Raw genomic sequence first — 12,003 nt, 5'->3', positions numbered from 1 at the left:
GGGGAGGATGGAAGATGGCTGAGCTTTCCCCCAGCGAGCCCTAGCCCTCGCCCTCGCCCTCGCCCTCGCCCTCCCTGCCTTGGCCCAGGTGGTGTGAAGCCCCCCTGGGAGGGTCCCGGTGCTCTGACGCCCGGCTCCACAGTGGGCCTCAGGCTCACAGGCCTGGGGTGCGGCTCGGTGCCTCAGGACCCACAGCTCACCTGCCCCCCCCACCCCCGCAGAGCCCAGTCCCAGCCCCTCCTCCCAGCCGCTATGGCCTGGGATGCCTCGTCCTCAGCGGCTGGGTCGGGGGGAAGGGACGGGCTGGCGGTCACTCTGAGGACAGGCCTCCGGACGGGCTTCATGGGTGAACGGAGCCTCTCCCGGGGGCCCGGGGGGAGGGCTGCGGGCGCACTGACCTGGCCCCTCGCAGGACCTGAGCTCCGGCCGCGAAGCTTGGAGGCAGACGCTGCTGTGTCGGGTAGACGGGCTGGCGGTGACCTGCCCGCTGCCCGGCCCACATGCCCTGAGGCTCTCAAGGGCCTTAGTCTCCGAGCAGGCCGTGGGCTCGCTCCCTCTCTCCCTCCACGGGGTGGGAGCCAGGCAGCTCGTCCTGTGCTCGCGCCCGGACTCGGCTTCCTTGTCTCTATTGAACATCAGTGTCTGTGCTCAGACCCCGAATAAAATGCCTGCCTTCCGGCCGAGCAAGTCACTCCTTCAACCAGATCCTCTACAGAGGTTCTGAGGCCCTGTCTGAGGCTGCTTGCCCCTCCCACCATCGTCATGGGCTCATGGGGCCGCCTCCCTCCTCCCTCCTCCCTCCTCCCTCCTCCCTCCTCCCTCCCCCCTCCTCCCTCCCACACCTGCCCGTCCACTCACCCCCCTCCTCCCTCCTCCCTCCCACACCTGCCTGTCCACTCACCCCCCTCCTCCCTCCTCCCTCCCACACCTGCCTGTCCACTCACCCTCCTCCTCCATCCTCCCTCCCATGTCATCCCGTCCACTCACCCACCTTTATCACTCACCCTGCCTCCACCCAGCCGCCCACCTGCGTGGGAGCCTCCAGCCTCTGGCCCTCTGGGTCCTGGGGAGGAGCTGAAGGGTCTCCTTTTATCTCACCCACACCTAATGGGCGAGGCGTGCGTGTCCCAGCCTCTCAGGTGTCCGGCCACCTGCTCTTCCCGCCTCCACTGCACACAGCCAGCTCCTCCAGCGCCTCCTGGGGGCCCTGCAGGGTTTGAGGGACAGTCGCCTGTGCGTCTGCTGGGACCTGGGCTCTTGGCACAGGGTGGGGCTGGGCTCCTCTCCTGACACCATCAGCATGTTGCTGAGATTGTGCTCATTCAGAACAGACCTGTCGCCTGGGGGTCCGAAACCTTCCCGGAAGCAGAGCCTGTCCAGGCCGCTGGGCGACGCGAGGCCGCCGCTCTGCCCGTCATCGGGGGCTGGCAGGCTCCTTTGTCGGGTGCCGAGTGGGAGCCATTACGCCCACTCCTGGCAAATACCCCACGTAGAGCCTGGCCCTGCCTCAGCAGGGTGTGGCTTCTGTGCCAGGGCAATGGGGCGTGTGCTTCCCCTCGTGGCGGGAGTCCCGGGATGCAGGTGTTTACATAATTCACTTTGTTTTAATCGAGAAGATTTCCATCTCAGCTCTGCTGCTGGGAGTCCCGGGCACAGTCGCCAGAGACACCACGGCGGCCCCTCCCGCATCCACAGGACCGCACCTTCCTGGCGACTTCCCAGCAGCGGCTCTGCCCTCCCCCCACAGAGGGCGCGTGGGAAAGTCCTTTGGGGCCGAGGGAGGACAGCCGTCCACCTGCTCGTTCGATACCTGCGCTCTTGCTCCCCTGAGGAGGGGGCGCCATTGCTGCCCAGGGAGGCCGAGCCGGACGGAGTCCTCTTAGCATTCGCCTGCCGCCCCTCCCTCCGCACCGGAGTCCCGCACCGGGAGTCACAGCTCCACGCCCCGCACCGGAGTCACGGCTCCACGCCCCGCACCGGAGTCACGGCTCCACGCCCCGCACCGGGAGTCACGGCTCCACGCCCCACACCGGAGTCACGGCTCCACGCCCCGCACCGGGAGTCACGGCTCCACGCCCCGCACCGGAGTCACGGCTCCACGCCCCGCACCGGGAGTCACGGCTCCACGCCCCGCACCGGAGTCACGGCTCCACGCCCCGCACCGGGAGTCACGGCTCCACGCCCCGCACCGGAGTCACGGCTCCACGCCCTGCACCGGGAGTCACGGCTCCACGCCCCGCACTGGGAGTCACGGCTCCACGCCCCGCACCGGAGTCACGGCTCCACGCCCTGCACCAGGAGTCCTGCACTGGGAGTCACAGCTCCACGCCCCGCACCGGGAGTTTCTCAATAGGCGGCCGCGCCAGAGACCCCGTTCGCCCATGAGAAGGTGGTGGCAGAGCCACGGCTGGCGCTCCTCATCGCTCTTCATGACTCACTTACGGAGACGCCACATGATCAGTGAGCGTGGCCACATCCACGGGAGCAAAGCTCGCTCTCCTGTGTTAGGCCAGGTGCTCCGTGGGCCCTGAATTTGAGCTGGGGGGTGGCTGCCCAGGACACTCAGAGCCGGTTATTTGTACAAGAGGCAGCTTTGAGGCTCCAGGGGCCTCCTCTGCCTCTGCTGACCTTCTGGAGGGCAGGGCGCAGGCCTCGTCCGCGCCTCCTCGGCAGCTGCTGCTTCATGGGCGCGGGGGCAGGACGCCGGGGGACCCCGAGAGCGGCTGGAGGAGGAGCCCCGGTGCCGAGGGCGGTGCCGAGTCCCTGCGGGGTCAGCGCCGCCTCAGGTGTTTCCCGGAGGGCAGTGCCCGCCCCTGGGCCGCGTGCGCCCATGTCCAGGAACAGACAGTCTTTCGTTCTCCTCGGTCTGTGGCCGCTCGCACGCCCTCGGACATGCTCCCTGCCTGCCTCAGGGGCGCTTCCCCGCATCAGGAGGCGGCCCTGGGTTCGGTGCCTTCAGACAGCGGTCAGCGTGCTGGCTGGTCAGGCTCCTCTGGCCACACCTCATGGGGGCGCTGTACCTGCGGGGCACTCAGGCGGAGCTCACCGCAGGAGAGAGGGTTCATCTTGGCTCAGTGGCCGATGCTCCGGAAACGCGTTCTGTTTCCCAGGGCCGGGGGCGTGCACATTGACGCTGGGGGCTGTTGTGAGCCTCGGGGGCACATGGCGAGCTGTTTCCCAGGCTCCTCGCTGCTTCGAGAGGCAGAGCCGGGCCCTGGCCGGCCGCGCTCTTCTGTCCCTCATCTGGCAGTCCCCACTGCGATCGCCCATCCGCATCTCCTCACCTCTCTCTTAGGCGTGTTTACTTGCCTCTTCTAGAACTTCCTTTGGGAGAAAACACCTAGGAACTTTTCTCAGGGTGGCCCCCCAGGGCCGGCCACTGGGGCAGGGAGCCGGGCAAGAGGGCGGGTCTGTGACTCGGAGGTGAAGCAGGATGGTGCAGGGGGGCCTTAGTGCGCTGGGCCGCAGGCAGCAGGCGGGGAGAGGCCCGTCCCTCCCTCCGGTCAGTGAGCAGCACGCACCTGCTTCGTGGGCAGCCCGTTCTCAGGTCACCGTGGTCACGGGGCCGTTGCTCCTGGAGCGGTCCCCAGGGTTCCATAGACACGGAGCTTCGTGGGGCCCGCAGCCTCTCAACTGGTGGCTGACCGCTCGCCCGGCAGGGGCGGGGCTGGGCGGGGTGCGGGACTCAGGCTGTGAGTGCCACTGCAGCCGCCGGGGATGAGCCGCTGGTCCCCAGTGGGAGGTCGTGCGCCAGGGAAACGCGGCTGGTAAACCGGGCTGTCCCCAGAGGCCCAGCCGTCCTCCCCGAGCCCCACACCTGGAGCCCAGAGGCCCCTGCCCAGGGCCCGAGGCCATGCCCGCTTGGCACTCAGCGGCTGGGTCCGGAGCACTTGCGGGTGAGGTGGACGTCGTCCTGCGACTGGCGAGCTCACCTCTCCCTCAGTCCCTCCCGCCTCCAGCCTGTCTGGTGGGCCTGCCCCGCGGAGAGGGGCCCGTGCTCCGTGTGTGGGCTTCCCCCGGGTCCCTGGTGGTGGTTGGAGCGGGTGGTTCAGAGCTGGGTGCAGGCGAGGCTCCTGACAGCGGCCTGTCTGTCCCGCAGAGCAAGTGCACCGGCACCTGGAGCAGCACGAGGTGCGGTACCTGCAGTTCGCCTTCCGCTGGATGAACAACCTGCTGATGCGGGAGGTGCCCCTGCGCTGCACCATCCGCCTGTGGGACACCTACCAGGTGAGCTCTGCGCACGGCCGCGCCGTGGCGCTGGGGGCCATTGCTGAGGCCGTCGTCTGCGGGACGGAGAGCAGGACGCTCGGCCGTGCCGTGGCGCTGGGGGCCATTGCTGAGGCCGTCGTCTGCGGGACGGAGAGCAGGAGCCATTTCCGAGGTTGTGTCTGTAGCGAGCATCCCTCCCGGGGGATGGCGGGAACGCTGGTGACTGCGCTGGGTCTGAGCACATCTGCCCCGGCGCTCACACGCACGCCGTCTGCGCTCTGAGCTGCTTACAGTAAAGACTTTAAAAGCCTCGCTGACGGCCAGTGCAGCGTGCAGTCCCTCTCCGCCCTCCGCCCTCCTGATGGAGTCCGTTGCTTAGGAGACGCGTTTTCTGGAACGAAACACCTCTGTTCCCGAGGGTCCCATTGCCCACCTACCTTCCCGTCTCGGTGGCGGTGATGGCTGAAGCCGAGGCCAGGCTGTGGGTGACTCGCCGACAGCAGGCGCCGATCGGGTGGGGGGTGGGGGGCGCTGCCTGCAAAGATGGAGCGGGAGCTGCTGTGTGTGGCCCCTGAGTCGCTGGCCCCGCAGCCTGCGTGGACGGCATGGGGGGGGGAGGCTGGGCCTCAGGCAGCTGGAAGGGTCTCAGCTCCCCCCTCCCCCCTCATGGAGGCGGCCTCGGCCTGGACGATGGCTCTTCCCATGGGACCGGCATGCTGGTGCTGGCCGCAGGCCCCCTCGCCACTTGTTTCCACGAGTCTCCTTCCGCCGCCGCTGCCACTGGCTCTGTGCTCGCACACGGCTTGCCTCCGCGCTGTTTTACCCCGAGGCTGCTCGCTGCGGACATCCTCGCGTCAGGAGATGGCCCCCGACCTGACTTTGCCTGGAGTTTCTGGGTTCTCGGCAGCCGCAGCCTTTCTGGGCACTGGCGTTTGTTGGGACATACAGCCTCTTCGCAGGCCTGAAGCAGAGAACAGCCTGTGCTGCTGGCCAGGCCTTGGGAACAACTTAATCTCCTGTAACCGCGGCCTGTCCGCCATGGGCCCGCTCCCGCCCTGCCCTCGCGGAGCGCAGAGCACCTGGAGCGCTGTCCATTACGGTCAATTGGGTATGACGTGCATCGCGCTTGGAGCAGCCAGAGAATGGACTGTGCGTCCAGGCCCCTCGCTGCTCGCTGAGACGCCTAATAGGCGTTCACATTTATGTGCTGGCGGGGCTTCTTGATGGAGTTAATTTTCCTGAAATTAAATGTTGTCATGAGTTGACTCATTTGTACCATGGACTCATTCCTGAACGGATGTCCCCTGGTCATAAACCCTCTCGTATCTTAAAAACCGGGGTATTTTATGTTACAGGCCCGCGGACCATGAAATTGTATTGCGTCTTTGGCAATGAAAGGACATAGTACTCAGAGGATGGGCTCGGTGAGCACTGCCCTGGCCCAGGGTTCTTAGCTGGGCCCCTGCAGGCACCTGGGGGCGTGCCCACGGGTCCTGGATAAGCATCACTGTCCCAGCCCCAGACGAGGTAGCGGCATGGAAGTGAACGAAGTGCGTTACCACAGCATGAAAATGGCAGGAAAGTGTACAAACTACCAGGAATGCCCCAACAGCAGGGGGTGGGCCCTGCTCCCGGGCCATGCATGACCCGCCCCAGAAGTGGCCCTGGTGGGGCTGCAGGGGCGGGGCGGGGACGCAGAGTGGGCCGTCCAGCTCCAGGGCCTCGGCTGCAGGAGGTGGTTTCCAGGCCTCCACATGGCCCGGCCGCCCTATGGGGGCTGAGGACGCATCCTTGTCTCCCTGCTCCTGCCCCAGCTGCTCCCTCCAGGTCTCCCTGCTCCTGTCCCAGCTGCTCCCTCCAGGTCTCCCTGCTCCTGTCCCAGCTGCTCCTCCTGGTCTCCCTGCTCCTGTCGCAGCTGCTCCTCCTGGTCTTCATGCTTCCGTCCCAGCTGCTCCCTCCGGGTCTCCCTGCTCCTGCCCCAGCTGCTCCCTCCAGGTCTCCCTGCTCCTGTCCCAGCTGCTCCCTCCAGGTCTCCCTGCTCCTGTCCCAGCTGCTCCTCCTGGTCTCCCTGCTCCTATCCCAGCTGCTCCCTCCAGGTCTCCCTGCTCCTGTCCCAGCTGCTCCCTCCAGGTCTCCCTGCTCCTGTCCCAGCTGCTCCCTCCAGGTCTCCCTGCTCCTGTCCCAGCTGCTCCTCCTGGTCTCCCTGCTCCTGTCGCAGCTGCTCCTCCTGGTCTTCATGCTTCTGTCCCAGCTGCTCCCTCCAGGTCTCCCTGCTCCTGCCCCAGCTGCTCCCTCCAGGTCTCCCTGCTCCTGTCCCAGCTGCTCCCTCCAGGTCTCCTTGCTCCTGCCCCAGCTGCTCCCTCCAGGTCTCCTTCTCCTGTCCCAGCTGCTCCTCCTGGTCTCCCTGCTCCTGTCCCAGGTTACTCCCTCCAGGTCTCCCTGCTCCTCTCCCAGCTGCTCCTCCTGGTCTTCATGCTTCTGTCCCAGCTGCTCCCTCCAGGTCTCCCTGCTCCTGCCCCAGCTGCTCCCTCCAGGTCTCCCTGCTCCTGTCCCAGCTGCTCCCTCCAGGTCTCCCTGCTCCTGTCCCAGCTGCTCCTCCTGGTCTCCCTGCTCCTATCCCAGCTGCTCCCTCCAGGTCTCCCTGCTCCTGTCCCAGCTGCTCCCTCCAGGTCTCCCTGCTCCTGTCCCAGCTGCTCCCTCCAGGTCTCCCTGCTCCTGTCCCAGCTGCTCCTCCTGGTCTCCCTGCTCCTGTCGCAGCTGCTCCTCCTGGTCTTCATGCTTCTGTCCCAGCTGCTCCCTCCAGGTCTCTCTGCTCCTGCCCCAGCTGCTCCCTCCAGGTCTCCCTGCTCCTGTCCCAGCTGCTCCCTCCAGGTCTCCTTGCTCCTGCCCCAGCTGCTCCCTCCAGGTCTCCTTGCTCCTGTCCCAGCTGCTCCTCCTGGTCTCCCTGCTCCTGTCCCAGCTGCTCCTCCTGGTCTCCCTGCTCCTGTCCCAGGTTACTCCCTCCAGGTCTCCCTGCTCCTCTCCCAGCTGCTCCTCCTGGTCTCCATGCTCCTGTCCCAGCTGCTCCCTCCAGGTCTCCCAGCTCCTGTCCCAGCTGCTCCCTCCAGGTCTCCTTGCTCCTGTCCCAGCTGCTCCTCCTGGTCTCCCTGCTCCTGTCCCAGGTTACTCCCTCCAGGTCTCCCTGCTCCTCTCCCAGCTGCTCCTCCTGGTCTCCCTGCTCCTGTCCCAGCTGCTCCTCCTGGTCTCCCTGCTCCTGTCCCAGGTTACTCCCTCCTGGTCTCCCTGCTCCTGTCCCAGCTGCTCCCTCCAGGTCTCCCTGCTCCTGTCCCAGGCTGCTCCCTCCAGGTCTCCCTGCTCCTGTCCCAGGCTGCTCCCTCCAGGTCTCCCTGCTCCTGTCCCAGCTGCTCCTCCAGGTCTCCCTGCTCCTGTCCCAGCTGCTCCTCCTGGTCTCCCTGCTCCTGTCCCAGCTGCTCCTCCTGGTCTCCCTGCTCCTGTCCCAGCTGCTCCCTCCAGGTCTCCCTGCTCCTATCCCAGGCTGCTCCCTCCTGGTCTCCCTGCTCCGGTTCCATGTTCTTCCTCCCTGACTCTTGCTTCTCTTCCCCGTCAGCCGTTCCCTGACGTGTTTGGTTTCTTTGTAAACATGCCCTGAGCGTTTCACAGTTTGTGATGCATTTGTAAATGGGGTTGTGCTCTCAGTTCCTTTTCCATAGTCCGTTGTTAGTGCATGGGAACTGGGTTTGTACATTGACCTTTGCTGGATTTGTTTATCCAAAGGAAAGGACATGATCTGAGAGAGATCACTGCATCGCTTGTTCTTAGCATTATTCATAGAGGCCGAGGTGTGGAGGCCCCCTGAGTGTCCGTCAGTGACGACTGGGTGAACACACACGCACACACACGCACACACAGGCACATACACACGCGCACACACGAGTATCGCTCAGATAAAGAAGGAGGCTGTGTGTGTGGCCGGGGCCTTGGGAGGGAGAGAGAGGAGAGGGGAGGCAGCCTAGTCCCTGGAGAAGGAGAGGGAAACTGGCTGTGTGTCAGGGGAGTCCGGGAGAGTCCAGAGCAGCTGTGCCATGGAAGGTTCTGGAAGATGGAAAGGCCCTTAGGGTAACCTCCAGGCACAGGGGGGCTCTTCAGCACTTGAAAAATGTGACGAACTGGTTTTTAAATTTACTTCATCTTAACTCATTGAAACTGAAATTGCCCAGGCCCCACGGCCGGGGTGGGAGGCGCTGAGGGGCCCCAGCCTGGAGAGTCTGTCTCCCGGGAAGGAGGAGCTGCCTCCTCCGGGAGCCCTGCAGGATGGCTTCACCTGGCCCAGCCGTTCCCAGCTCCTTCCCGTGGGACCCGGAGGCCTGGCGTCTGATTCAGACACGTCCACTGCCCCGGCCGGAGGGCGTCGCAGGCACCGCTCTGCGGGCGGCTGTCAGTCACCGGACAGGAAGCGGGGAGCTCGTCGCCCCGGCTTCGATCTGGTCACTCGCCGTCCGTCTGGGGCGCCCCCTCCCGAGGCTCTGAGCACCCAGGCACCCGCCACGGGAGGGAGGTGGCGCCGGCCGTGGGTCTATAGGGCGTTCCCCCAGTGCCGCCCCGAGCCGCCGCCTGTGCCTGGCGCTGGGTGCTGGCAGGAAGGGAGGGATGTGCCTGGACTCTCCGGAAGCGTGGGCGCTGGTCTGCTCGGGCTCCGGCGGCGCCGAGTCTGCCTCTAGCTGGGCACTGCCCGCGTGGCTGTGGGCAGGCCGCTTCTGGAGCGCGCGTGGGGTGCTGTTGGGCGTCAGCAAGGGGTCTGTCAGGCACGGCTGGCAGGCGGCTCCCGAGGGGGCAGGCAGAGTGTGAGGCGGCGCACCTGGCTGGCGCTGCTGCCCTGCCCGGTGGCCTGGGAGCCCACGCTGCGTGGGTGAGGGCCAGCACATGGCCCATCAGTGTCTCGCTCAGGGTCCACAGGCTCCCCAGGGTGGCGGGCCCCCAGGAAGGGTGGGTGGGTCCCTGTGTGGCGTGTGGCTCAGCTCTGCCCTCTCTTTGCTGCCGTCTCTGACTCCTTGCTCACAGCCCCCAGGACCTCCCTCACAGGCTGGACCCCGCCCCGGCTGGGGGTCTAAGGGGCTCCCCTGGCATGGCCGTGCTTGCCCCTCCCAGGCTCTTCGGGCTGGACTTCCCTTTGGACGTGGGTGGAAGGACTCAGCCCCATCCCTTACGTGAGGGGATAGACGATGGTCGGCCATGAGGACAGAGGGACAAGACGGCCCGGAAGGGCCTGGCGGGGCCGCCCCAGCTGCCCCGGTTCGGCCACTGCACCGGCAGGAGCGGGTGTCTGGGGCCAGCTCCCACCACAGGCGACAGAGGAGCCGGTCGGCCTGCTGCCGGAAGGGTGCGGGGCTGTTTTATGGACGAGTACTTCCAGGTCCCCCAGGCCCTGCCGGCTGTCCTGGGCAAGGGCAGGCTCCACACTGTCAGGGAGCACGGGTGGCTCAGTCACAGCACAGCTGTGGGCGTGGCCCTGTGCTGCCCCGGGGGCGGGAGGGGCTGGGTGTGTCCTCTGCACCTCGGTTACCCTGGTGCTGAGACAGTGCCCTAATGGTCTTTAAAAAAATATATGTATTTTCGTTGATTTTAGAGGGAGGGAGAAGGAGAGGGAGACATCAATGATGAGAGAGAATCATGGATCGGCTGCCTCCTGCACGCCCTCTACTGGGGATGGAGTCACAATTGGGACTTGTGCCCTGACCAGGAATCAAACCCTGACCTGATTCATTGGTCAGTGCTCAACCACTGAGCCGCACCGGCCTGGCAGTGCCCCAGTTGTCTTGACTTGTGTTCCTGGTTACAGAGGCCCCCTTACCAGGCCGAGGGCAAAGAGCACAGGGCAAAGAGCAAGGCAGGCATTCATGATGGCAACTGCCAGGCCTAAGGAGGGATGGGGTCACAGTAGGCACCGGGACCCCTTTCTCCACTGCTGCCCCGCCCACCCTGTGCCCCTGCAGCACCATGTTGAACTGAAATAGCGCCCTCACCTGTCTCCTCCACCTGGAATGCCCTGCGGGGTGGGAGGGCCGTCATCTGCCCCCCCCCCCCCCCCCCGTGGGGGCCCCTCTGCCCTGGTGAGCGAGCCTGGGAGTTACAGACTCCTCGGAGGTAGGCCTCATTCCCTGCCTTCATGAGCCGGGAGAGCTGAGAGAGGAAGTTAACCTGAGAGTCGCCCGCGTGTCCCCAGCGTCCAGGTTTGCGTCCAGTTTCCCGCGACCTTTAGTAAATGACCAGGGAAGCGCCCGTTCGCCGGGCTGCTCCTCCCGCGGGGTCCGGGCCGCAGAGATGAGGACAGCGCCTGGGCAGCCGCCGGCTCCCCTCAGGGTCAGCACTGAGGTTTCCAAACACCAGCCTCCCAGCGCCCTGGCCGGCCTCTGGGCCCCTCATCGTGGAACAGACGAGCGGGCGGAGGGAGCCGGGCATAGTCGGGCGATGGTTCTCTCGGAGCGGTTTTCAGACGTGAGTTTCTGCCCTGTGGTGGACAGGCGTGCCCAGTGCCAGGACCTGTCTGCTTCCCGGCAGAGCGCCCTGCCGCACTGCCCGGCCCTGCGAGCGGCAGCGCAGTCCTGGGCGGCACAGGCAGGTGCCAGGTGCCATCAGGAGCCCTTCCAGAGGCAGCGGGCAGCTCCACACCAAGGAGGACCTAAATGTGCATAAGTCCGTGTTGAAAGCATCGCAGGCTCATATTTCCCGAGCAGTCAAAGCTGGGAATGCGTATGCAAATGCAGCTGGTCAGCCTGTGCTAGCCTTTCCGTGCTGGGGCTGAGGGCTTTGTGGTGGGGCTTCCTTCTGGGGGACGCTGGGGCCCAGCCCCTCCCTCAACCGCGTGGCCTCAGAGCCAGGGATGAGTTTCTTTGTTCCATTGGAGCGTCTCTGCCTTTCACGTATAGACCCCAATGCCAGCTGTCAGTCATTGGCTGGAGGCCCGGGCTCGGACCTGACTCCCCGGCCTGCACGGGGTGGCCCTGGGCGAGTGCATGGGCCTGGCTGGGCCTCAGGTCCTCTGTTGCTGTAGGCTGGCCCATGCCCAGTGCCCGCCCCCAGGGTGTGGCCTTGCTGTGAGTCTGACCCTCACTGCCCAGTGACAACGGAGTGCTCACCCCGGCGCCTGCACCGGGGCTGGCGCGGCCCTGGGGTGTCTCTCGTGGTGGGGTCTGCCTCTGTCCCTGGCACCTGGGAGTCCGGCTGCAGAGGCCTCTTCCCTGTGCCTCTTCCCTCTGCCCTTCGGAATGGGCAGCGCTGTTAGCGCAGCGGGGCCCCTGCAGCCCTCGGGTGGGCGGCCTCACCGGTGCCGCCCTCTTAGCGAGCTCTCCCCCTCACTGGTGTGGCTCAGTGGACAGAGCGTCGGCCTGCAGACTGAAGGGTCCTGGGTTTGATACCCGGTCAGGGCACAGGCCTGGGTCGCGGCTTCAATCCCCAGTGTGGGGCGTGCAGGGGGCAGCTGATCCATGATTCTCTCTCATCATTGATGTTTCTGTCTCTTTCGCCCCCTCCCTTCCTCTCTGAAATCAATAAAAATATATTTAAAAAAAACTCTTCCGACCGCGTGCCTCACCCTGGCCCCCGTGTTCTTCCTGGAACATTAGGGCCGAGGAAGGCACAGTGACCTGGGTTCCAGTGCCGGCTCCTTTGGGCCTTGTTTTCAGTCCGATGAGTCCCGCCTCCCTCTGTCCATCCTGGTGATGAGGGCGGGCCTCGGGGGCAGGGCCAGGGCGAGCAGGGGCAGAGGTGGACACTGACATGCGAAAGGCTAGACAGGCC

General features: G+C 65.8%; 1 protein-coding gene across 2 annotated transcripts in view; it reads left to right on the top strand.

Annotated features, from left to right (window-relative positions):
- TBC1D22A (TBC1 domain family member 22A) overlaps window positions 1–12,003 on the top strand; it is a 119,829-nt gene that overhangs the window by 92,264 nt on the left and 15,562 nt on the right. For both annotated transcript variants that reach the window (XM_059681353.1, XM_059681352.1), the window contains one exon: window positions 4,100–4,227. In XM_059681353.1, coding sequence (XP_059537336.1) covers window positions 4,100–4,227 — 128 coding nt within the window. The remainder of the gene's footprint in view (window positions 1–4,099; window positions 4,228–12,003) is intronic.

The sequence above is a fragment of the Myotis daubentonii genome, chromosome 2 (assembly GCF_963259705.1).
Source record: "Myotis daubentonii chromosome 2, mMyoDau2.1, whole genome shotgun sequence".
NCBI classification, from domain to species: Eukaryota; Metazoa; Chordata; class Mammalia; order Chiroptera; family Vespertilionidae; genus Myotis; species Myotis daubentonii.
This window is presented reverse-complemented; position numbering and strand designations above follow the sequence as displayed.